Source organism: Charadrius vociferus, unplaced genomic scaffold (genome assembly GCF_000708025.1).
Source record: "Charadrius vociferus isolate BGI_N301 unplaced genomic scaffold, ASM70802v2 scaffold561, whole genome shotgun sequence".
Classification (NCBI taxonomy): domain Eukaryota; kingdom Metazoa; phylum Chordata; class Aves; order Charadriiformes; family Charadriidae; genus Charadrius; species Charadrius vociferus.
The window spans coordinates 1,336,218-1,362,850 of NW_009646848.1; the positions used below are offsets into that span (position 1 = coordinate 1,336,218).

General features: G+C 41.9%; 2 protein-coding genes across 2 annotated transcripts; both read left to right on the forward strand.

Moving 5' to 3' along the window:
- The first annotated feature begins 4,572 nt into the window (after positions 1–4,572).
- On the forward strand, positions 4,573–13,121 carry LOC104294538 (C-type lectin domain family 12 member A-like). The gene is made up of 6 exons (XM_009894151.1): positions 4,573–4,663; positions 7,956–8,054; positions 8,753–8,896; positions 9,964–10,118; positions 12,033–12,148; positions 12,956–13,121. The coding sequence occupies exons 1-6, from the start codon at positions 4,573–4,575 to the stop codon at positions 13,119–13,121; spliced, it is 771 nt and encodes a 256-aa protein (XP_009892453.1).
- A 5,902-nt stretch (positions 13,122–19,023) lies between these two features.
- On the forward strand, positions 19,024–26,101 carry LOC104294539 (natural killer cells antigen CD94-like). The gene is made up of 6 exons (XM_009894152.1): positions 19,024–19,150; positions 21,688–21,786; positions 23,161–23,247; positions 23,533–23,687; positions 25,509–25,621; positions 25,981–26,101. Exons 1-6 carry the CDS (start codon positions 19,024–19,026, stop codon positions 26,099–26,101), a joined length of 702 nt encoding a protein of 233 aa, XP_009892454.1.
- The last annotated feature ends 532 nt before the right edge of the window (positions 26,102–26,633 follow it).

The window sequence follows — 26,633 nt, forward strand, 5'->3', positions numbered from 1 at the left end:
CCATGAGAACCAGGGTCTGTGAACGTGATGCCGCCCCTATCTGTCTATAGAGGGCTTCATCCACTCGGTCTTCTTGGTCGGGTGGCCTGTAGCAGACCGCTGCTGTAATGTCCCCTTCTCCCGATTTTCCTTTAATCCCGACCCATAGGCTCTCAGTTGGCTCTTTATCCATCCCTAGGCTGAGCTCCATGCATTCCAGCTGCTCGTTAACATATAAGGCAACACCGCCTCCTCATTTCCCTTGCCTGTCTTTCCTGAAGAGCCTGTAGCCTTCCATGGCAACATTCCAGTCATAGGAGTCATCCCACCAAGTTTCCACAATACCAATGAGATTGTAGCCTTGGAGGTATGTGCACATCTCTAGCTCCTCCTGTTTGTTCCCCATGCTCCATGCATTTGCATAGAGGCACTTCAGCTGTGTCTTCGTTGAGGCTGACTATCTATAAGAAGCCAACCACTTCCTTTTCCAGATGGCATTCTGCCAAACTAAATGAGACAAAATTTTCAGACTTTCTGCTGTAAGAGGGGCCTCCCATTCCCATCATCAGTATAGCCTTTTCCTGCACTCTAGTTCTGGTTGCCTTTTCTGACTAGAGATGCTTTAACCATAAGTGGACCCCAGATGAAGCAGAGCTTGAGCACCAGTTTGTCTCTGTTTCTGTTAGGAACACATTTCCCAAAGTTTATCATGCTCACAGGATGCAAATGGTCCATATACATCCTGTGAACAGCTTTCACAGTCATTTCCAGCAGATTAACTTATTGTTCCAAACAGTCCTTTTGGCTATTAGTCTTCCAAGCTCATGGTCTTCTATTTTGCGCTACTGAATTTTTCTGTTCTGTTGAGTTTTAGGAGAAGTGCTTATGCACAGTCAGCTAGTTGATCTTAGTCACTCAAGCTTGCTGATCTGAGTATATTCCAGCAGGTCTGATACATTTCTTTCACTTCCCTAGCTCTTCTGAACGCACATGTTGCCTAAACTTTGGTGTATTACATGCCTAGACGAGCAGCTGTGAGATTAGGGATGTAGATAATTCTGCTATAGCTTTTTCAGGTTTGAGGATTCTTTTGGTTTCCTTGTTTGCTTGCTTTTCCATTTGTAATAATGGTTTTGTGGTTTAGTTTTTTAAAAAAGGCACCTTATAATTGAAAGGATCCTTCCCATGATATCTGACTTTGCATGGGTTTTTATGAGTACAGTAGTAATTAATGAACCTTATCTATGACTATCAACCTGTAGGCCTATTTTTCCCAAAAGGAAGATGAAAGTGTAAGTTCAGCTTACTTGGAGGGTTGAATTATAACAGATACTCCTGTCTGAAAGCTACTACAGAATTTCAATTATCCTGTGTAAGAAAATTTTGTTCTAATTTACAGCTTTAAAATATTCATAAACTAGGCTATAATCATTTACTCTTGGCCAGACATTCTTGAGCACAAGAACCTTACTTGAGTACAATAACCTTACTTGTCCTTAACTAGCAAGGATAAACAATTGAAGATCATTTAGTCTCCTGAAGTATGACAGAAACTTTATCTGACTGTTTTTACAGATAGTCCTTCTCTTCAACTTTTCCAAACAGATCATATACTTCTTAAAGTTTGGTGATCGGAACAATGCTGCAGAGTATTCTAGATGTAGTGTCACTACTGCTTTATGCACCGGCACTTGGATTTCACTACCTTTGCTCTAGATACTTCCTCTGATGTAACTGATATGGGATCTTCACAGCCACAGTGTATTCCTAGTTCCTACTCACACTCGCGGGAAGTATTATTATACTCAGGTCCTTCTCTTTTTGAGCCCTTTCTGATTCTGAAAATTCTGGCTGCCAGTTCCCATATATGTGGCCTTGCCATTTGCATTATTGTATTTCATTTTGATTTTTCTCTTCCTTAGGAATGAACTGGAGAATGAACTGTAGCCGTATCTGCTTACAACAAATTAGAAACAGTCTTTGTTTTAGATTCAGTCAAAAAATCTTTCTCCTATTTACCTTCAGCACTGTCAATTTGCAAATGATGTTTGTAGCCTTCCAGATCTTCCCAACACATTTTTGAGATGCAGCACAACAGATTATGTATCAACTAAATAAACAGCAAGGGCTTCTTCCTGTAAGTCCAGGATTTTGTGGGAATCCGCTGCCTAGATAAAACAAATACTGAAATTCTCACATTTATGTCTTTTCTTAATATTTTAATACTTCAAACAGCCAGAAGTTTCCTCACTCTGTATAAGGGTCAGTTAAGAAATGGAGAAGAGATAGCATTTCTCAGCTGACAAGTAGTCATACTACATTAGGAGGACTATATAGGTTTTCTGTTAGAGCCTTATCTTACTTTCTTCATTTTAGACCTTATGTATGGTTTCTCCTAAATTGTTATAATTTCTGATTGTCTGGAGCAATAGACAAATACTAAATTATAATACACAGTAAGTAAATTAAAAGGATATAATTATACAGATGTTTTATTTTTCTTAACACCTACACAAAAACATTACAGCGTTCAGAGGTGCTGGGTGCTGGCTTGCCTCCTTTAAGTTAATGAAGATACTCTGAAAGTTGAGGTGCCCAGGAGAGGATGTAGAGTGGGACTTTCAAAAGCTCCAGAGTTATTTTGGGGAACTAAACTGATGAACCATTTTAGGTATTTACAAATAAACATGTTTGAGCAATAACACTTCCCTAAACAAGCACATTTGTGGGAAAGAACAGTAGCCAAAAAATTCCCCCAAAACCAGGTCAAGTTGATTTTTAGTAGAGTTTGCTTTATTGAAACCTTGGCTGGTTTTTTTGATATTTTGTATTAAATGTACTTTTTTATGTTCCATCTACATAGCCAATCCTGTATTTGAACAACCAAAATTTCTTTTGTTAATTTAGACTAGTCATTTTGATTTTAGCATTGATATAAAGAATGTTTGGTTAATTTTGTCCATAAAGCAAAAAATTTAAGCCTAAGTCTCAGTTATGCAGGTCCAAAAGTACAAAGGAGGATTAGCTTATACTCCTGCTCATTTTTGGAGCATGTTACACTCCTAACAGAGGGTAGAATAGTGTACATAAGCCTTATGCTAATCACTCAGCTGGTAATGTGTGTGCCTAATCTATTTCTGTTCCATTCATTGTTTTTCCTAAATTGCAAAATTGTTACCAGAAACTCGAGATATCCGTCATGCATATTTCGTCATGCACATTTCAGGTTTCACAACTGTGGAAGTGTTAAAAAACATCATGAAGAGGGGTGCAAAAGTCCCCAGATAATCTATTCTCTTGCTTCTGTTTACATTAAGGAGTGAATCTGTCTGCCTTACTACTCCAGATAGAATCACTGATGTTTCGGCACCAGATGAATATTTTGCTCTTGCTCTAAAAGGTCCTGTGTCATGGTCTCAGTTATGCCATTTACAAAATTTGCGACATGTTAGAAAATTTACCCTAGACAACTCTTTGCATAACAGCAACAGTCCAGCAAAGCAGTGCCCTACCATGATAACAAAGAATTGCTGCTTTCCAGAGAAATGCAGCGACACAGCAGCAGAGCAGGTGGCCAATTTCTCATGCAATGAAACATGTACTCCCTCCTTGGCTAATTAGGTCTCCCTGTCATTTCTTTTCCTCTGTAGGATTGTTTATGCACCTCAGAGAAAGGTAGTTTCTACAGCTGTGTCCATCTCTGTGAGGGAGATATGTGACATTTGTTTTCTTGAAGACTTACTTTACTGTGCAGCCTCAAAATCTGAGTGTTAGTGTATGCTTTTCCTCATGCTGTAGTTCTGGAGAAGAAATGAAGAATAGGAAAAAATATTCTAGAAATGGAAATAAAACATGAATGCCAGGAAAATGAGTGGAAGAAAATATCTTCTGAGATGTTGCCTTTGTCAAGAGGTCCTTCTAGTCTGGTGACTTAGAGCTCCCAGGCCAAACAATCACTTTGGGAAGGTGGCATGGAAGGCAAGAGCCAACACCCTGACATATCCCAGCTGAGGTGCCAACCTCGAGCACAAGTGCTTACTTCTTTTGGATCAGAGCACAATTTGCCAGCTTTAAGATGCAAGTCCACCGTCTGGTTTGCTTTCAGCAGATTCTGTTAGGAAACAGAAACTGAAGTATGATCTCAAATCTGCTGCTGAACACAGCTGCCCAAACTAAAGCACAGCCTCAAAGCTGTAAAACATTTCATTCAACTCTGGGTTTCAAGCCCGAACCTGATGGAATCAGGAATTAAATGTTGTCTATCCAAAAGAAGAAGAGTTCTAATGAGAAGAGTTCTGCAAAAGTGGCTGTGTTGTCTTCAATAATGGCAGAAAGACATATATGCCAGTCAGGGAGGACAGAAGTGAGGTAAAGAGGAAGAAAGAGAATATAGCAATGAGTGAGAGAGGAACAGTTTCTTGGCACTGCTGTGATTCAGGAAGCTCAGACGTATCTTGATGTCTCTGCCGTTTCATTTGTATCTGCTGATATAAGGAAACCCTGCAAAGGGGTAGATTTTCTTCCTAGCTTACTAGCTGCAAATGCTATATCTTTTTCTGCCTTTTTGTTCTGACGCTTTTCTTTTTACCAGCTATGACAGAAGAAGTAACATATGCTAATCTGAAATTTGGAAACAGCTATGAAGTGGATAATATCACAGAGCCTGAAGTTACTAAGGAAAAAGGTGTAGTATCTATGATGCTTTTATGATTTATTCTCGCTAAAGTAGATGAGATGGGAAATACTTTTAATTATATGCCTGAGGGGCCTTTGTTAGCTTTGTTAATATCGCAAGAGTTATACTAGTTATAAACATATCCAGTTTTTTGTTGCTGTCATGTCTGCCTGAACCTTTTACAGTTTGAAATGTATATCTGAAATAGTGATCTTATTATTTCTCAGAAAAGCATGTTACTGAGAGTTATACTAAGCTCCACAAACAGTCCTCATTGTCTAAACCTCAGAAGAGTTAACCTGAACTAATTTTTAAAGTGCATCAGTTCCATGTAATGTCTTCATGCATTTGCATTCAAAGCTTAGAACTAAATTAGCTTTAACTGACTCACTTCACTTCTGAAGTTCTAGCCTGAGTTAAGGCATTGGTCTTTGAAATGGCTGTATCTGTTACAGGGCTGAATGCATTTTAAATACTAATTTTAAATTAATTTTGCTTAATTTGTGTTAAATTATGAAGATGAATACTAGACTTGAGTGGTGCAACTCATTGGAACAAAGACTGTAAAAAGCACTAGCTGTTTGTGGGGTCAGGCTCTGGAGCAGAGGTTTACAAATGAGGACAACTTGCTTGTGATTCAGAGGGAATTCTCTGGGGAATTCTGTATCAAAGAGCAGTGGTTTCAAATACTGTTATGTTTCTTGAATGTATGTTATGCTTTTTGCAAATACGTTTTTTGAACATTGATATGCTAACTTGTGGTTTGGAGCATTGCCAAAGTATAATTCAGGGGCTTAAAAAAAAAAAAAAAAAGTACAAATCTGAACTGTCTTTGTGTTAAGCTCTGGACTTCTTTTCCTTTAATGTCCAATGACACCAGTATCCTCATATGGCTCCAGATGTCCTGCTTCTATGTCCCAGAGTAGACAACCCATATCTTGTGCTGAGAAAGGACCATTCTGAGAGTGCATAGCACAGTCTGCACATTATTTCACAAACATCAAATTGGAACAACCACTATGGATAAATATATCCATTTCAGGGCAGTACTGTACAAGAAGAAGAAGAAGAAGCCAGCCCAATGCCCCTTCAGCTGTGCTAGGATGTAGCAGAAGCAGTGTGAGTTTACAAAGAACAGTACAGGGAACCATTATCTAAAGAAACTCTTGAGGCAATACTTTGATTTAAACAGCCAAAGCTAAAACTACTGCTTGGTCTTGATTCATATTGCTGCCCAGAAAATATTTTGTATTTGTTTATGAAATCACACTTTCAAACTGCAAAAATTTTGCCTCTTCTCATCTAAAAGCTCCAGGAAGTGTGGACTAGAATGCTTTGTCATCAGCTTGGGGCTGTGACTCTGTAGGGGTAGGAACAACTTATTTTTGCCCTTTTGCTCCAACTCATATGAGTCCATTTAGCAGCCTGCCTTAGGGAGTCAAATTTCTGTTACTGAAGTTCTCCAGGCATCTAATATTCAGCTTCAGAGCGTGTAGAGAAGCACTTTGACCTTAAAAATATTCATATGTACCAGCAATCAATGAGTTCTTAAATTTTATTAGGATCTATAAGGTATGCAATTCTCCTGTGCAGGCTTGATCTCTGAGTGTATCTGTCACATGCCTGTAAGATCAGACTTTGGAAAATAACGCAGAAGGGAGATGTTCTTTCTCTTTGTGAAGGGCCTGGGTATTTCTCTTTTATGCAATACCAAGCAGTTAGAGTACTTCCGTAGACTGGGGTTGCATTCTGTGATGAAATGCAGGTACAGGGAGTGTGGCAGATGTAATATATACTTAGCAAGGCTTTTGTCAGTGTCTCTTACAGTATTGTCATTTTAAAACTGAGGAAGTTATGGGCTGGATGGCAGACTGTGAAGTGGATTGAAAACTGGCTGGACTACCAGGCTCAAAGGGGAGTAACTAATGGCTTAACATCTGTTTGGTGGCAGAGTGCCCCAGGGGTCTCTCAGAGGTTGATGCAGAGCCCATATTGTTTAATACCTTCATCAACGACGTGAAAAATGACACAGAGTGTGTCTTTAGCAAATTTATAATGATAATAAACTAGGGGTGGTGGCTGATGCTACCAAGTGGTACAGCTTCAAAACCAAGGAACCTTGAGAAACTTGAGGACTGGGTGAGCAGAAATGCCATGAAGCTCCACAAATTGTTGTACACTGAGGCTGGACGAATACCAGGCAGTGGTACAGACTGGGGGCAGGCTGGCTGCGGAAGCTGGAAAGGACCTGGCGTTTATGGTGAATGGGAGGTTGAATATAAGCCAGCAGTGATCTGTGTACCAGTTCAAGACAACTTCCATTGCTCAATCTTCTTTAACCTGAATATTCATCAACTCATATTTCTATAGAGTGAGGTCTTGTACAACATTCTGCCCAGGATTAGTTCACCACAGAACCTGACCACAGGTTATTTGTAGGAGAGGCACACTGAATAGTTTCCATTCCTGTTCCTTCAGCCTGGCACACTAAATTTCAGTTCCTACTCCTTCAGCAATTCACTCCCCAGTTTTGAATACCCCTTTCCCTTTTCTAGACTAGCAATTTCCTCTCCCCATTCACACTGCCTTTATTGGATTAAGTCAAGCTGGTTGCAGCTCTCCACAAAGCCCATATAGTGGCAACTTTAATATCTGCCTTAGATTTAGTGCTTCCCTGACAAACTGAATGCTTTTTCTTCCTCCTTCAGTGCATCTTAACCCATGAAATCTTCCAGCTCCTACAAATAGGGTCTCTTTTGGATGACCAACATGCTTAAAATTTCATTTGCTCAGAAAAAGATTGTTCCTTTTTCTTCTCATTGAGCGCTCATTTCTGTATCTAGGCTTAACCCTTATTACCAAAAATTTCTTGACAAATTGCTAGCTAGAAATCTCAAACTACCATAAAGTACAAGAGGAGTTTACTGTAGCACTCAAGTTAACCACATTACCACAGATAGATGCCGCACATCACAAATTACCAGAACCATACAGTGCATATTCATTTTCAGCTTTGAGCAACCAACTTTCTAGATTTTTCAATATCTTGCTTTCTTAATATATTTCTTGCCACAGTCTATGACCTTTGAAAGGACCAAAGCTGTCCACGTTCTCCACTGAGCTGTTGTGATCTCTCACTCTCTTATTCTCTTTGGGCATCTTTCGCTGTGTGCAACGAGTCTACAGCACTAATATACAATTCTAAAGTAAAAGCAATTATTTATTGACAAAGATGGCTGCAATATAATGAGGCTAATGTGTTTACCATTCCCTTAGTATTTCATGACTGAATTCCTTCCAGGGCCTCCCACTTCGTCTCGTTCTTGCTGGCCAGTAATCCTGGTTTTGTTCATCCTGTGCCTGGCATTGCTGATGGCGCTGGTGACCCTCGCAGTTTTATGTAAGTACTAATGCATTTCTGTTTGCTGGGGTGCTCACGCTACTGAATAATATCAGACTGACATGTCCTTCAGGTGCAATTTCTGGTTCAGCTGAGAACAGGCAACCAGGCAAACAAGATATTTTCCCTTGCCTCTTTGTCCTCTTCTCGATGTGATGAGGCTAGAAATGAGCAAAGTGGAGGGGAGCTGGAAAGGGGCGGAGAAGCAGATTCACTGCTTGCTCTGGCTGCCATTGTCTGGTCTCCTAAAAACTGTATCCACATTTCTTCTGTACTGCCTAAGGATGGAGTGAATTCCTCTTTGATAAAGCTGGACCTAAAGGAAAAGGAAAAGCTTTGTGTCACAGTGAACAGGTTGTGCCCATTACCTCCAATCCGCAACAGTTCCACTGCAATACAGAACCGAAGTTCACATTTTCAGGAAAAAAGCACAGCCTGGAAACCAACATAGGAGAAAGATACACAATGGAAATATATGATAAAAAGTCACACTTTAATTTTGTTGCTCACTCATAGCCAAATAATAAGAAATCCACTATGCAAATGTTCTCAGCAGCCCTTACATGCGACTGTTCAGGGAGGAATAACATTTATCCCAAATGGTTTATTTATCCTTAATGATCTTCTAAGACATTCCCTATCTGTGTTCCACCCTTTCTGAAGAACGGCACTGGAAAATGTTTCATTGTCGATTTCAGTTTTCCAGATTTCCAAGGACTACGGGACACAACTTAGAGACCTCAACATAACAAAGAATGAGCTGCGCACAAATTTCTCAAATATGCTGCAAGCAATAGGAAATCAGCTGTGCTTGGAAGGGCAAAAAAACTTTAAAAATAATGGTAAATGATGTGTCTTCTATGTCTACTCAGGTCTGTCTCCTCAGGTGAGCTTGTGTCTTCTCAGACGTGACCACCTAGAAAGTAGGCAATGAGCATGTCTGCCTCATGCTGTGCCTGGAGAGATGCACCCAGCCTGGCCGTACGTGCACTGGTGTGCGACCTGGCAGTGATACCAGGGTTTCAGGATTTAGTTTCCATAAGAAAAGGGTTCTGTGGGGTGCCTTCTGGACATGCCAGGTCCCATCAGTGCAAGTTCAGGGATCTCTACAACGTGCTCATCTGCATCTAATAGACAATTTCACAATGGTGCCTGAGACTTAAACCACTCACTGCATTCTGTTAACAGCAGTCCACACACAGGACAGAGTGCTAGTACGACCCCAGGTAAGATAGGGAACTCCTGAAGTCAGAAGTGATGTGTGATGAAACATAGCTAAACCTGTCTGGGAGTTCACTCCTTGTCTCCTGACGGTGTACAGTGCAGGGCTGTTTCTGAAATCAGTTTGCCACATCTCGGTTATTTAACTGGCATCTGACAATGAGCCAGCCAGAGCAATAGTTCTCTTCAGAAATTATACTCTAAGGAGTAGGGGCATTGGGCAAAAGGGATCCTACTGTGACTGTCATTTATCCGGATATTGTTCCACAGAGAGGCTAACTGTCTAGGTCTCCCTTTTAGTCAATGAAGAGAAATTGGTAGTGCAAGGATACAAGAAAGACACCTGAATTGACAGAAAAGCATGGAGGAGACATGCTTACTTCTGTTCATTGACTAAATGCAAATTCAGATAGGTTGACTCATGTCATCTTGGAAGACTCCTAAAATTGGGCTAAATAAATCCCATTTGCAACACCTGAACTTCTTCCCAGTGCTAAAGGAATGGGAGAGGTAGGGGGATGATTCCGTTTTTGTCTCTGTCATTATCTAAACCTTCTGTGATTTTGACTGAATGAGGGCCACCTCAAACACTCTCAGTCCCTACAGATTCTGTCATCACAGGCCAACAGCGATGTTCTGTGAGGGACAGTCTGGGAACAGAAACAAGGTGATGGTTTTCCTTTTCCAGGCCAGAACTGTGTACTCTGCCCTGCAAACTGGAAGTGGGAAGGTGGTGATACATGTTACTACCATTCTGAGGAAAAGAAGTCTATGGAACAGAGTCACCAGTTTTGTTCCTCACAAAACTCCACTCTTCTTCTGATAAAACAGAAAGCAAAGCTGGTATGGACTGGTTTCTCACTCTGTTTCTCACTCATGGCAGAAGTTCATGCACCTGACCAGATACTCACCCCATGCGTATTTTTCTTAAATGGCACTGTGAGCAGGAGTTTTTCTACAGTGATTTGGGTGTCCTGGGCAGTGCTAAGGCATAGGGCTGGTCGTTGCCACACAAAGCGCGGCCCTTTAAGCAGCTGGTGGTCAGAGACAGCTCATCTTGCCTTAGCTTGCCGTGGCTGGCTACTTACTGGGATGACTGGTCAAAGCGGGTTCATGGCTGTTTAGTTGTGGGTAATGATTTCACTAATTTAACAAGTATTACAGATCCATACAAGGATTTGGTAAGATATTAGTGCAAAAATCTATTTTAACCTGGCCTCCTCATAGGCAAATCATAGTCCTCCCCATTTTATAGAACTTCTTTATGCAAAAGTGGATCTCATCTTTTCAATCAAAATTAAAACACTTGGCAGGAAGTTGCTGAAATCTGGTCTAATCTTCTAGTAAATGAAAACAAACTGAGGTGGGAAAAGAAAATGTCAGCTGTAGAGTGAAATAATGTTTTTGCCTCTAGATGCCAGCTGACAAATTGGAAGACTGAAGGCAGGAAAGATGTCCCCAGAGCTAGCAGTCGTGGCTAAGCCTGCCTGCTCTCCAGCGCTCGACAAAACGCTTAGTTGCTTAGGGCTACAAAGATGACTAGGGGATTGGAGCATCTTTCTTACGAGGAAAGGCTGAGGAACTTGGGTCTTTTTAGTCTGGAGAAAAGAAGACTGAGGTGGAATCTCATCAATGCTTATAAATACTTAAGGTCTTTTTTCAGTGGTGCCCAGTGATAGGACAAGAGGTAACGGGCACCAACATGAACATAGGAAGTTCCATCTTAACATGAGGAGGAACTTCTTTACTTTGAGGGTGGCAGAGCACTGGAACAGGCTGCCCAGAGAGATTGTGGAGTCTCCCACACTGGAGACATTCAAAACCCACCTGGACGCCATCCTGTGCAACCTGCTGTAGGTGACCCTGCTCGGGCAGGGGGGTTGGACTGGATGATCTCCAGAGGTCCCTTCCAACCCTGACCATTCTGTGATTCTGTGAAATGCCAGTTCCCCTCTCCCTGAGCTGCAGGCCATAAGGTTTCTCCCACAAGTAAAGGGGGACAGCTTTATTCTCACCCTCCCAAATTGATGACAGCAAAGATTGTGAGGTGCAGTCTATTCTAGCTGCCTTAATCACAGCATTGAGAGGTATGAGGAAAAAGAGAAAATGCAGAAGTGCACTGGGAGTGGCAATGATAAGTGAAGGAAGGAAGAGAGCAGAAAAATTTAATTCAAATCTTTAGAGATTCCCTCAAACAGCAGTGAGAAAGGCCATTATTAAAGTTTATATTCTTACCTGTTCTGCTCAGAGCATTTTTTAAGGACAGCGTATCACTAAATGCTTAACTTTAAGACCTCCTCTACTTGTCATGGTGCAGCTTTTGGGAATAAGTTAACGATGCTAGAGCTGAGTAGGAAAGTTCAGCAAATCAAACTCAACAGCTTCCTGCAGAGGCTTCCCTTTTGCCGTTGACAAATGCTAAGAACAGAGTAAAGGGAGAGGAATGATTCATGACTAAAGCAGGGAAAACTATTCAGTGTTTCACGCAGGGGGTTTAAATCAGGTTGATGAGGCTGACATTGCCCTTCAGAATGAGAAGTGTATTTATTTTCTCTCCGATTAAAAACAGCTTTACTGTACTTTCTCTTTTGATGCTAGGTTTTTCCTTTAAGTGCAGAACTTGTCTTGACAGGTTAACAATTTGTGTTACTTATGTTCTTTAAGCAATTTCCATCAATGCTTTCAACTTCTGAGCCTAAATATTTATTTTTAATATCTTCCTGAGTATCTGTTTTGAATTGGGCTTACTCTACACAGGAATTGGTAAAAACATTTAATAGAAGAGTATACTGGCTTGGATTAACATATAGAACTGAACAGAGAGACTGGTATTGGGCGGACAACACAGCTCTTACGAAAGAACAAAAGTCTTGGTAAGTGAGCAGCTTTCCCACCGTACATAATGTTGGTCCTCGCCCACACGCAACTCCCAGCTTCTTTGACACAAAGGGCACATCAAACAGCTACCTTTTATGCAGCTTTCTCTGGATTTTGGGTCTCACTTTTTCATTTCAGATTTTTCTTGGCCTTACCCAGAACTGCTTGGAGGGTGATCTATGCACTATTACTGGGCAAAACCCAGAAAGTTTATTTCCACACCATAGTTTCAGATTGACCATAAATGTCATATGTTTCCCTTGTATTGGACATCTTGTTTCAGTGAGGACACAAGAAAAAAGTCCAATGGAAAGCTGTTTCATTTCATGCTTTTGAGTTTATACTTTTTTTAATTTTTATATAAGACACTTTATTCTCTAGAATCATTTCACTCAGGTTTAGTATGTTATTTCAGAAATACAATATATTTTTCTTCTTGCTTTCAAACCTGTTTTGCCAATTTTCCTTTTCATTATTCAGCAGTATCCTCTATATTTCTGTTGAAACAGCAACTGACACCCTTCAGTCAGTACTCAAGAGTTAGTGTTTCTTACTGTCAGGTATAAGAAATGGTTTAGGATCCACCCTTAGAGTCTGGTGGGAGTGCTTGTTGGCATGTTCAGGACAGGGTCAGCCTCCTAGGAGTTGGTGCACGATGTCACTAAACACTTTATTTCTTTGTTGGGTGTATATATTCTTCATGAAAGCCACATAGCTGTTGCAAAGATGGCTCTTTTTGGAAGGGGCAAGGATGCACCATTTGAATTAAGTGAGGTGCAATAATAAATATTTTTCTTTCTTAGGACAGTAGATATAAACCCTCACAGAAAATGTGGATATTTTTATTATACTGCCATATATAGCACAAGATGTGAAGAACCGAATTACTATATATGTGAAAAGCCCGCCACCCAATTACAGCGAGGAAACAACCATTGGCAGGAGGACTGGTTTGTCAGCCCAAAATGATTATGAGAAGCTAGAAGACGTTCTGCAAGGTTGGATTTTATTTTATTTTTTTCAGAACTATCACATAAGAAAAATATTTTGGATCAGACCTGTACTATTTTCCTGTTTTCTTTCTCTTTTAGACATACATAAAATTATCTTCATACTAAGGAAATGAGCATGGTCACAGGCTCCAGGAGCAACCCAAGTCTGTTGTTGCAGATCCAAAACTGCCAAATGATTACTCCATTTTAACCAACACAAATGATGGACAAAATGGCTGGAAGACACGTCCAGGAAAAAAAAAGCGGAGTGACAAGGCAAGCCTGTAAAGATACTGCTTCTCTCCCAGCATCCATTGATACAGTCCTAATACCACTTGTCAGTTCATGACTGTACAGCTGTAACATAACACAACTGATGAGAATTAAACATTCCTTCAGGAGACCCTTCTGATGTCGTGTTGATCTGACTGCTTTAATATACTAGTAGGCTGGAGCTTACCATACACAACACAGTTATCCTCAGAAGGTGAGACAAAGTGTTTCTGAACTGTATTAACAATCATATTTTCTCTGGAGCACAGGAATTCATAGTTCTTGTAAGGACTTGTGCATGTGTCACAGGAGAAGATACCCTTTCAGCTATAAATGTCTACCTCTCTTCCATGCTCTATACTTCTTCCTGGCACTGTTGATTCACCTTTTTCTTTTTCTTTTCTTTTTAATTCTCCATCACCACCACCCAACACACACCACCACCACCCCCCGGCCCTGTAATAATTCTGCTCTTCTTTTCTACTTTTCTGCTTTCCTAATTTTATAATTTTTTGATCTATTGCAAGAGTTATGGTAGGGTTCTGCCAGAGGCATGAACAGAACCTCCTTTTATGTATTTGTAGGATATTTCCTGGAACACCATACTACTAACTTAATGCACTGAGCAAGGGTCTACAAACCCAACCATAACGAAAATACCCCAAGCAGTGTTAATGAACAAAATATCTGCCTCACATCTCTGTAGAACAAGGACAGTCAGGTTGAAATAAGAAATCACAGTCCCATAACAGTGTTTTGATTTGAGCAAAAAGTCCACAAATTCCTAGCTTGGTCCGCTCTAGAGACTTGTGTATTCCTTGTGGATTGCATCCCAGATTATTTATTTTGGTTCATTTACCACCGGCATAGCAGCTGGGCTGCTAAAGCATTAGTCATTCCCTTCAAGAGGCTGTTCTAGTGTCTCACTAATCTCAGCACTACACAGCAGTTTCTGATCACCAACATGAACATTTCAGGTGTTATTTTCAAATACCAATTTCACACTCCAGAAATCTTAGTGGATTTCTCTTCCTCTCTGCTGTTTATATTCACCCCTCTCTAACACAACCTCTCCCAGCTGCTCCTCTCAGTTCGTCTCCTAGCTGTTCCTTCCATTGGGGGTGAAAATTCAAAGTGCTTCTGTCCTGCAGTGCAGACACAGCCCTGCTGACTTTCCAGAGTGTCTCTCAGCGTTCATACCACAGAATCACAGAATGGTAGGTTTGGAAGGGACCTCTGGAGATCATCCAGGCCAACCCCCCTGGCCCGAGCAGGGTCACCTACAGCAGGTTGCATAGGATGGTGTCCAGGCGGGTTTTGAATGTCTCCAGTGTGGGAGACGCCACAACCTCTCTGGGCAGTCTGGGCCTGTGCTCTGCCACCCTCAAAGTAAAGAAGTTCCTCCTCATGTTTATATGGAACTTCCTGTGTTCAAGTTTGCGCCCGTTACCCCTCATCCTATCACTGGGCCCAGCTGAAAAAAGACTGTTCCCATCTACCTGGCACCTTCCTTTTAAGTATTTATAAGAATTGATAAGATCCCCCCTCAGTCTTCTTTTCTCTAGACTAAAAAGACCCAAGTCCCTCAGCCTTTCCTCATAAGAAAGATGCTCCATTCCCCTAATCATCTTCATAGCCCTTTGCTGGATCCTTTCCAGCAGTTCCCTGTCCTTCTTGAACTGGGGAGCCCAGAGCTGGACACAGTACACCAGAGGTGGCCTCAACAGTGCAGATTAGACAGGGAGGAATACCTCCCTTGACCTGCTGGCCACACTCTTCTTCATGCACCCCAGGATGCCATTGGTCACCTTGGCCACCAGGACATATTGCTGGCTCATGGTCATCCTGTTGGCCACCAGGACTTCCAGGTCCCTTTCCACAGAGCTGCTCTCCAGCAGGTCAGCTCCTTACCTGTACTGATGCATGGGGTTATTCCTCCCCAGATGCAGCAGCCTACACTTGCCCTTGTTGCATTTCATAAGGTTCCTCTCTGCCCAATTCTCCAGCCTGTCCAGGTCACGCTGTATGGGGGCACAGCCTTCTGGCATGTTGGCCACCCCTCCCTGTTTTGTGTCATCAGCAAACTTGCTGATGGTACAGTCTGTCCCTTCATCCAGGTCATTGATGAATGTGTTGAACAGGACTGGACCCAGCACTGACCCCTGAGGGACACCACTTGTTACTGACCTCCAACTAGAAAACTAACCCACACTTCCTAAGCTTGCCTGTGAGGATGATGTGGGAGACAGTTTCGAAAGCCCTGCTGAAGTCAAAGTAGACAACATTCACTGCCCTCCCCTCACCCACTCATCCAGTGACTTCATCATAGAAGGTTATCAGATTAGTCAGACGTGACTTCCTCATGGTGAATCCATGTTGGCTACTTCTGATAACCTTCTTTTCTTCCAGGTGCTTGGAGATGACACCCAGCACAAGCTGTTCCATCATCTTTCCAGGGATGGAGGTGAGGCTGACGGGCCTGTAGTTTCCTGGGTCACACTTCTTGCCCTTTTTGAGGACTGGAGCGACATTGGCTTTCCTCCAGTCCTCAGGCACCTCACCTGTTCTCCAGGACCTTTCAAAGATGATGGAGGGCGGCCCAGCAATGACTTCCCCCAGCTCCCTCAGCACACGAGGGTGCATCCCATCAGGCCCCATGGACTTGTAGATATCCAGTTTATCTAACTGATCTCTAACTTGTTCCTCTTCAACCAAGGGAAAGTCTTGCTTCCTCCAGACTTTTTCTGTTACCTGCAAAGTTTGAGACTCCTGAGAGCTGGCCCTAGCAGTGAAGACAGAAGCACAGGAGACATTCAGCAGCTCCGCCTTCTCTGCATCATCTGTCACCACAGTGGGTCCATATTTTCCCTAGCTACACTGCAATATGAAATCTCATCTGGAAGGCATGCTGACCTGTATTCATGGTTCATCCGTTCTTGATAATGAAGGACTTTGCTGTAATTTGCCAGAAATATTAAAAAAGAAAGAAAAAAGAATCTGATCTTGTTTTCTCTTACATTAGAGTGAATGTGAGGAATCAGAAAAGATATTTCCGGGATGTTTTTTCATTAATGATGCATGCCTAAGAGCAGATGTGTGAATCCTAGGTGTTTCTGCAGTTTGTTGGAAACAAACATGAGCTGAGACTGACCGCTCGCCATGCTGACAGGCAGCTACAAGGCTGCATCACATCTTGCTGTGGCCATGATCTTTTGGGCCAATTTACTACCAGCCCAAAAGCAGTCTCTGCTGCAGTGGCTGTACTTGTAATTGTAAATGAAGGTGGGGTTAGAATACGGTTTCACAGTGCGCCAGAACTAGCTTCTTCTCCTCAAAAAACAATGACTGAAACACCAAAAAAAAAAGAAAGAAAGAAAGAAAAAAATCAACCACAGAGAAGAGAGACAGGAGGCAGTGTCCTACCATTCACTGCAAGTGTTCAAAGTGCTGCAGAGAACAACCACATCCAGCAAGGCTGAAACTGGCAAAGTTGGTGGTGTGACCAGATAGGGCCTAAGCCTGTGCTGACTGTATTCCCTTTTTCCATTGAAAGGAGCTATTCCTTACAGGGGAAGAGACATAAAAATGTACTGTTTGTGTATAGGCATTTTTGAATCACAGTTCTGTACAACAGTGTGTTTCCCATGTCTAAATTCCACTCCTCCCTGCGTCCCCCCCAGTGATAGATGCTAGCTAATGCAAGTTGAAAGGTCACATTCTGGTTAATAAACACCGTTTTGTCCAGCCTGCTGACAAACATTTGTACACGGGCTGTGTTCAAACGTAGACCCAAACTTCCTGCCTTAGTTTACCTTTCTTTTCATTTTAGTCTGAAGAAATGAGAAATTTTGCCTGCTCTGGATCTTTGCAAGTATAGAGAGCGTAATGATGAAGCCCCACCTTACCGCTTTTGTTATTTCTGTTCTTGCAGCAGGATCTGTTTTAAAAGGTGACTAGAATAAAAAAGTGATATAGTTAACAGACTGCTTATTGAATTCAGAGCTACCAAAATAATACAAGAAAGTTATTTTACCTCCTGTTTCTTCTGCAGAAGTAAAATCAGGTTGGAGAAAGATTTCCCCAAAGGCGATTTGAGGCCCCATCCCTGGAGGTGTTCAAGGCCAGGCTGGACGTGGCCTTGGGCAACCTGGTCTAGTCAGAGGTGTCCCTGCCCATGGCAGGGGGGGTGGGACTCGGTGCTGTTTTAGGTCCTTTCCAACCTAACCCATTCTATGATTCTATGATTCATTACATGCTTGAGAAGCTGCTGCTAAGACCGAAGAAAAAACTGTCATGAAAACTTGCAATGAAATTCAGTATCACAGACACACTTGATTCCCAGTTATCTGCAGAAAAGCCCTTTTCACATTGAGGTGCCAACATACAGTTTTCAGGCCCAATAGATAAGTATTTTTGGACCATATTTAGCATGAGGTTTTTATGAGGATACTACGGATACACCATGAATACACAGTGCCTGCTACTCCTTGTGTGCCTCTCTGTGTAACAAAACTGACTGTAAGCACCCATTACTCCCAACTTTTCCATCAGGCCTTCTCTTTGCATACAGGTAAGATATAATGCAAGAAATACATGCAGCCAGAGGTATTTCTGCTCTGAAAACATCTATTATCTGCACAGCAAGGCAGGAAGAATAGACCAGTCATTACAGCGTATTTCCAGTCTGTTGATATTTTGCAAATGGGACACGCTGAACTTTACACACAAGAGCAGGAAGAGCTACCACAGAAATTCCTCTCTCACACAATTTCCCTCTGACTCACCCTGTCACCATGATGTAACTCAGCATGCCTGGGCAAGTGCTCTTTTAAGCAGAGTTGGTTACTGAAGATATTTGAGAACTACAGCTCAGCACTGGAGCAAGGCACTGCAGAGAGCGAGAGATGGGGAGTGAGGATGGTTAAGTCACTTCTGCACAGTGATGTCTGCATACAGTGCCACAGCACAGATGTCCTCAGTGTAGTCTGGTCTTTGTCAGACACAGGCTAAGCGGTTGCTTGGCTTGAATCCTGCCAAGCTCCTGGCCTTACCATCCTTTCAGCTCAGCTTTTCCCCTTCTAGCATTTATTTCAGTGAATTTTTGTAAAATAATTTCATTTTTCATTTATTTCATAACAGTGTATGGAAATGCAGCCTATTGCTTTCTGTGCAGCTGTTACGTTGTATTTGTGCCCTGATACATGAACAGATATCTTTCATACCTTAACTCAAAATAGCAACTATTTCTAGAGCATCTTATTTTAAGGAGGTAGACAATCCTGATGTTTGCTGTTTTTACAGGGTTTGATCAGGTGGACAGTTAAATGAAACAGTCTTAGGTTCTAACCAGGAACCCACACTCCCAGTCTTCACATTCAGGAAGAAAACACCCGTCCTTGGCAGTGCCACTTTAACTCCTTAACTTGCTTTCAATATGTTACAGTTTTACTATGACACAGTAATCAGAACAGAGCCAGCTTCCTCCGTGGTTTCACTGGAAATGATGAAATGTGAACCGTTCCCATCGCCCCAGCATTGGTCTCACTGTAGCGTGCCCCTACTCCCAAAGTACTCCTACTGCAGGAAAGAAGTGTGACAAGCTGGAGATGGAGGATGAGGAAGGCTACACCGCTTTAAATTTACGACCCACAGCTTCAGTTATTACTTCTGGGTATTCAAGCAGCAACAAATGTTCTACATTTAAGGCTCCAGCCAGTTGTGTCAGAGTGGACAGTAAGTACAGATGGAAATTAGCTTTTTTATCTAAATCAGGGCATAACTTGAATTTGCATCGTCATGTTGATTGCTTTATAATCCTTCTAAACTTTACAGTATATTCTTAGATAAATGTTCATAGAAACAACAGAGAGAATAATCATAATGGAGTCCTGTGTACTACAGTTTATGATCACAGATGATATTTTTTCCGAAGCTTATCTTTACTCCAATTATTTTTTCCATTTACTTCAACAGAGAAGACAAATTCCACCTTTCTATAGATATTTTTTTTATTTTGGTAGGACTCATTTATTACAGGGCACTACAAGAGATGAAGGCATTATATCAGATAACGAAGGCCTTGGAAATGGAAGCAGTTTCCTCAGCTATGGGGAGTAGAAAGGTGCCCTGTTTATCTGTCATAACAGTGAATGTAAGTTCTGATAGGAGTATGTGTTTTTATTTGGTTATACTCAAAGTTTTTCTATAAACAAGCTGAGTGTTAACTAAGGTAGTGGATTGTGCCCATGGAATGCCTGACACTATAAAATGATGACTTGAGCACTGTTGCTGAGGCTAAGAAATTCACCAGGTGGCTTTTGTGTGAAATAAATATCATTGCTGCTATGTTCAGGTTGGGCAGAGTAGACAAAGACTAAATTAACATCACTCTGGTGCTGTCTGGAAAAGATCTAGGGCTACCTATGGAGAATGACTGCTTGACAAGAAGGATGGAGGAGAAGCTGTTGAGAAGCAGTAGCCAGAAAACCAAGGATAAAATATGAGTGAGTGTGATCTAGGGGCAGAGCTTCCTGGAAAGAAACAGGTTGGCAAGCTCAGAAAACTTTCGAAATGTCCTTTTGATATGCACAGAGAACAGCTAAAGTAGATAGACTTATGACCACATCTGGTAGGGAGGGACCTCTACAGTTCATCTTTTCCAATCTTTTGCTCAAAAGGGCTGGCTCTAAAGTTTGATCAAGTTGCTCAAGGCCTTGTCCACTTCAGTTCTGGGAATGTCCAGGGATGGAGATCTAACAGCCTCTCTGGGCACTTGTTCCAGTGCTGAAAGTGAAGAATTTTTTTCCCTCGCATCTAAATGGAAGTTTCCCTGATGCAACTTGTGACTGTTGTATTGTGTCCTTTTGCTGTGCCTCTCTGAGAAGAGTCTGGCTCCATCCATAAAGCCCTTTTAGGGAGTGGAGGACTGAAATTAGGTCCTCCCTTATCCTCCTCTTCTCCAGACTAAACAAGCCTAGGTCCTTCAGCCTCTCTATAGGTCCCTGACAAACTCACTGTTCCTCTGCTAGACTCTCTGCAGTTAGATGACATCTCTGGTGAACTGGGAAGCTCAACACTGGACACGGAACCCCAGATGTGGCTTCACAACTGTCAAGTAGAGTGGAATAACCACTTCTCAGCAGTCTGGCCAACGCAGCCCAGTGATGGTCAGCTTTCACTGCCACAAGGACACACTTGAGGAGTCATGTTCAACTCGTCCACCAGGACCCTGAAGCATAGCTGCTTTCTAATCAGTCAGTCCCCCACCTATGCGGGTGCATGTGGTCGTACTGTTACAGGTGCCAAACTTCACACTTGCCTTTGTTCAGCTGTTGCACTTACAGCTCATTCCTAGGATTTTTAGGTCCCCTTAAAAGGAAGTCTTACCCTCTGGCATATCAGTCACCACCCAAAAGTGGTGTCATCTGCAGTCTATTCAAATTACTTTAACTGGTGAGGGTTAGGGTCATCTCCCTTAATTTTGGCTATGTAAGTTTTACTTGCCAAGTCTATCTGGACTTCTAGGCACCTCTGGAGGGTGTTTGTTCTCATCCAACAAAAGGTTAGCTCCCTGGATGTGCTTGCTCTTATGTACTGGACTTCAGTAAAATACTTGATGTGTGTAATACTTTTCAATTAACCTGAATACTCTAAAATAGATATGAAAGAATATTGCCGAAAATTGCAGAGCACTGCTTCCCACAAGGGAAAAATGCATATATATATATATAATATATATGAAAAGACTTAATTCGGGGGATAGTCAGCTGTAAAATTCTGGAGAACTATATTCCTGATTAGACATTAAACTGTCATGGAAATTCAGTGAAAGAGCCTGAAGAAAGATGCACAGTCTGACGTTCAAACATTGCAATCATTTAGAAATCCCAGTCACGGGTTCTAGAAGCAATTATCCAAAACTAGACGGTAATTTTTCCGTTTCAAGGTAGAGAAGTCTTAGAGATTGTTTTATTATTTCCAGGACTGTGGGAACAGCAAAATCTAATCTGTTTACCTGTCTCATGAGAAGAAGTTTTATTTTAAAACACTAGCACCTCAGTTAATACATATTCTCAGTGGATAAATAGATATTTTCTCAAAATGACTTGAGGAAATTCAGAACAGACATAACAAATACTACACTAATAAAAAAAGAGTCTCTGCAAAAGATATAAAGGTGAACTGGTGTTGTCAGAGAAGAGGTAATATCACTGCGTGGTGAGGAAAGATGGTTTTTTTTTGTTGCTGAATGGGTTTTTTGTTTGTCTCAGGAGCCTCTCCCTCATCCTCCGTATGGCAGCCAGTGGCCTTCGCTTTCCTCGTGTTGTGCCTGGTGCTGCTGACGGGCCTGGTAGCCCTGCTGGCCCTGTGTAAGTACTGTAGTGTCCGGACCTACAGCTGTGCGAGTGAATTCCAGCTGTACAACTACTTCTCATACTAGGAAATTGTCCCTGGTGTCCATGTTCCCCCACTGGAAATAATACAGCAAGGAGCGCAACAGTACAGCTCTCCTACAGAAGTCCCCCCACAACCGAGTGTCAGCACAGGTCACTCAGGATCACCAGTATGATTTATAGTTACCTTAACTCTAAGGGTTACACTAATCTTAATGTAAGACCTAAACCTAACCAACCCTAGCTCTAACCCTAAACCTAACCCCTAACCATAATGACCCTGACCCTAAAACTAAAGCTAATCCCTAACCCTATCCCAATCCCTATCCATAAGCATAAACCTAACCCCTAAACCTAACCCCAACCCTAATCCTAAACCATAACCCTAACCCCTAAACCTAACCCCAACCCTAATCCTAAACCATAACCATAACCCTAACACCTAATGCCTAACCCTAACCTTGATCACAATGACCCTAACCCTAATCCTAACCCTAACCCTAATCCTAACCCTAACCCCAACCTTAACCCTAACAGCAACCCTAATTTACATCCCTAAGCCTAAGCCCAACCCTTACCCTAAAACCTAACCCTAACCCTAACCGCTGACTAACCTTAACGTTAACTCTAAACCCTAGCCCTAATCCTAACCTATTTCTGAAATGCTTAGTTTTCACAGGTAGAAACTCATCTCGTCAGCCACACTATGTGGGTAATGGTGCCCCCCTGTGACTGTTACAGGAATATTTCCCGGTTACAATTCCCTCTTTTTCCTGGACTGCAAGCTTTTTGCAGGGAGGGCAGTCCTGGCATCAAAGCATTGTGACTGGTGCATTTGCCCAACGATTACAGCAGATTTTCCACAGAAAAATTTCAATTAACGTCAAAAGATGATGACACATTACATTTGGAAGCAGAGACAGAGGGTACCCGGCTGCTTCTTGGAAGGAGGGAAGCAGTTGCAAGTGCCCAGGATGAACACCCAGGGTGGTCCATGGCATCACAGAAATGTTAGCTCAGAGGCATTTCTTCACGTTTCTAGTCTGACACGCACCCCTTCCTCCCCACCATTCAAAGCTGGACTACCACCAACCCCAAATAACCTGTAGTTTTGTCCAGATGACTTTTGAAAATCTTCAAGGGCGGAGATGTCCCCACCTTCCCAGGTGAACTCTTCCAGTGCTGCACAACTGTCCTGGTGAAGGAAATGCAGATGATGTACACACAATGGTGGACATACAAATGAAGTAGACAAAAATTAAAAGAATGCCAAAAGCTACAAATCAAAGCTACATTTAAAGCTAAAAACTTTTAAAAACAGTCTTTCAGAAGCACTTTCGTGCCATTCAGTTTTTCAGGTTTCCAAGAATCCTGAGGAAGGAAAGAAGCTACAGGAAATGAGGGAAGCATTGTGTTTGGATGGGAAGGAGAAAAACGGTAAATGTGGTTGTTATGTAAATAAACAGAAATCACCCCCTTTTCAGAGCTCATTGACTAAGAGACTATAAAATCACAGGGAAAAGATCTGGTCAGTTAGTGTCTGTTTTAAACTGTGGCAGTATTTGAGCTGCGGATATGTGTACACTAACATGCAAAACAACCTGTCTTGCCCCTCAAGAGCTCAGCTGATTCACGGCTACCCTTAATCTTTCCTCAGTCAAGCCAGTAGCTAAAGCCCCTGCGTTCCTCGCAGGTCTGCGTAATACTCTTTCTGATTTCTAGGAACAAAATGTGCTGTCTGTCCAGCAAGTTGGCTAAACAGTGGAGCTGACAACTGCTTCTACATTTCAAAGGAGAAGAAAACATGGAAGCAAAGCCAGAAGTTCTGTTCCTCAAGAAATTCCACTCTTGCTGTGCTAAAAGACAAAGCAAAGATGGTACAGTCTTAACCTCACGCATTCCTTTATGTTATGTGTTTTTACTTCCAGCAGTGTTGCAGGCGGGAAATAGTTTGGTCGCTTACAGTGCATGTAGTTAATTTTCTCTGGGTCAAGTAACCTTCCTGCATGTCACAAGATTGTCCCAACTTGCAACACTTTCTAAATTGTGTGCTGTGAGAAATAGTGAAATTCTGTATTGTGAGAAATATACTAAGTCATTGTATAAAATACCTTAATTAGCTAATGCTTAGGTTTTCACAGAGAAAATAAATTGCATATTATACGCATGGAGAAGAGACCCAGCACACAGAATGGGTGTTTCCATTATGTCTTTCCACAAGTTTTATTACTGAGGGCTCCCAGCATCAAACCCAAATCAACGTGAAATCTAGAGAGTGGCCAATTCACCATGGTACTGTCGTTTGTACGCTGCAGTGCAAAGTGGCTATAAAAGGTTGGTTTTTGACCTTGTGTCATACCTTCACAGAGTGGTGTTGATGGCACAAATGCTAGACAGCAGAGGATTATATGATGATGACTGGAAAAAATTGAGGGGATTAATAATTTTAAGTAGTCTTATTAATTTGGAGTTTTTTTCTGAATAGTGAAAAGTCTGTAATTTGCTGTTAAGACACACATATGTGGGAATGTCTCTTTCAATAGCTTACACAAAGCCCAAACATCCTTATTTCCTTTTTGCTGCATAAACCTTTTTAAAGAGTAGAGTCAAAATAGAAAGTGGATAAATGGTTTATTATTGAGTGTAGCAGCATCCTGAGGTCAGAATCGTGGTTCACTTTTGGGAGACACCTGAACACCACAGCTTCAATGCTGAATTCGAGAGACAATTTTGGTATGGCATATAAATCCCTGGATAGTTGGATTTCAGAAGTCTGGGTGCTTGGTTTTTCTTCCATGTTTGGTATATGCAGCTGCAGCCAGACTGAGGCCAGACAAGTTTAAGCCAGATGTGAATTTCAGATTTTGGATGAGTCCCTAAACATGTTTCTAAGCAGCAGTAGAGTATCTGGAAGATCTGAACTGGCTAAGATGCTGAGGAACCTCTTAGGTAGCACCTAGGGAATGATTCACCTAAACATGGGTTTCTAGGGCAATCTGAGATGCCCAATGGCATACACTTTGACCTCCAAACAATGCCTCAGCAAGGCACAATTCTCCCATAGGTTCTGGGTCTTGTCTGTCAGCCAGATGTTAAGACCTCAGACAGGTTGGAGAGTCTCAAAAGGTGCAACAGGCTCTGCCCTGTAGGCTGGGATTCATCTTGCCTAACTTCAGGCATCTACAGTGTAAGCGGTCAGCAACTTCAGAGCTACTTCCCCGGGCTCTGTTACAGTCAGTGGGACATCTGGCCAATACAGTCACTACTCAGTAGCACTCCCACTGGGTGAGATGAATCACTTCTCAGGCTCCATTGGATCTGTTGGCCAGATCTCCACTGACTCTAATTGGGGCTTAAACAGTGCTCCCATATCTATATCTAAACTGCAGATATCTAAAGGCAGTGTAGATACCTAAAGGCACTCCAGATAAAACTTTTCTTTTTTTTTCCTTTAAAAAAGCAGTGGTTTTGCATATCCAGGGTACATTTATCTTGTGGCAATTCAATAAACAATGGTATTTGAATGATCCTAGAATCAGAGCAGTCAGCACTGCCTCATGGAAAGCAAGCATGGACAACATGTTACTATCCTGAGTAAGAGCTATCTCATTTGGTTGCGGAACCTTCTCAGCTGGAAGATACAGGAACTTGGGTCTTATTTTTGAAATACTGTTGTGATGATTTTCTCATTCCTACAGGTTTCTCTGCCACAGGATTCACGACTCTACTGGGTTGGATTATCATACATATCTGAAAGGAGCGGCTGGTACTGGGAGGATGGAACAGCTTTTTCAAAAGAAGTGACAAAATGGTAAGCCTTCGTAACTTAGGACCAGTGTGGTTCTATCTGATAGGGTCCAGTAAATTATATGAAACTTGTGCTTAATCCTGCTTTCCCATGTCTGTCATGTGCAATGATGAAGGAGCAAGGAGATCATGGTATCTGCTATGCAGCTCCGAATTCATGTGCCATATAAGGAACAATGGGTGGCAAAGTACAGTTCGATCACGTGCACCAGACTCAAAAGGACGACCTAGCATAAATAAAATAGCTCCAAGGGGGAAATAACTCTACATTCCAGTGGCAAATTGGTATGATTACACGTGGTCCGAATATAGATTACATTATGTCACTGGGACATCATTAAGCCATATCTTTTAATTTCCTAGGGTCGTGTTTTATGACAACATCTTCTGTGCCTCCTTATATGGACAGATCATTTACGCCAGCCACTCCTGTTCAACAGAGCAATTCTGGATCTGTGAGAAAGTGGCTGTTCATTTCACCTGAAGAAGCATTGCAAGAAGGGATGTGGGATCTGCCACTGTGAGACAACACTGGAATTTTTAAATAAATTTTTATTTTTGTTTCTTTATCCTGCAGTTTTCTCAGAATGGTGATTCAGATGGACAGGTCATTAGAGACTAAATCTTCCTCTTTGCCTGCATTTTCCCTCCCAGGCTCACAAATGAGAGGAAAAAAAAAAACCAAACCCAAACTACAAAGCTAAAAACTACAGGCATAGGAAGCAACTTGAAACAATTAGCTACAGTCAAGCAATGATTCTTGTGTGACTCTTTAGGTTGACAGTCACATATTCTTGCAGATCTCTATATTTTTTGAGCTTTAGTCAGCATTTTACACTAACACCTGCCAGTCATAAACCAGTTCAACTGCATCCTTGATGGTTTCCTGACTGAATTACTTACTGTACACACTAACTACTCTCCACCCATAATCCTCTTCTAGGTCAGTTTGCCTTGGCATGCCTTATTTCCTAAATCTGTTCTTCCAGCTGTTCCCCTGTTTGAGGTATAGGAAT

What these genes read in the sequence shown, in the direction of transcription:
- LOC104294538 (XM_009894151.1), top strand. Translation starts at nt 4,573, where the DNA reads ATGACAGAAGAAGTAACATATGCTAATCTGAAATTTGGAAACAGCTAT. An exon ending in GGTGACCCTCGCAGTTTTAT is followed by an intron (nt 8,055 to 8,752) that starts GTAAGTACTAAT and finishes TGTCGATTTCAG; the next exon opens with TTTTCCAGATTTCCAAGGAC. An exon ending in TAAAACAGAAAGCAAAGCTG is followed by an intron (nt 10,119 to 12,032) that starts GTATGGACTGGT and finishes TACTCTACACAG; the next exon opens with GAATTGGTAAAAACATTTAA.
- LOC104294539 (XM_009894152.1), top strand. Translation starts at nt 19,024, where the DNA reads ATGGAGGATGAGGAAGGCTACACCGCTTTAAATTTACGACCCACAGCT. An exon ending in CAGTTGTGTCAGAGTGGACA is followed by an intron (nt 19,151 to 21,687) that starts GTAAGTACAGAT and finishes TGTTTGTCTCAG; the next exon opens with GAGCCTCTCCCTCATCCTCC. An exon ending in TCAAAAGAAGTGACAAAATG is followed by an intron (nt 25,622 to 25,980) that starts GTAAGCCTTCGT and finishes TTAATTTCCTAG; the next exon opens with GGTCGTGTTTTATGACAACA.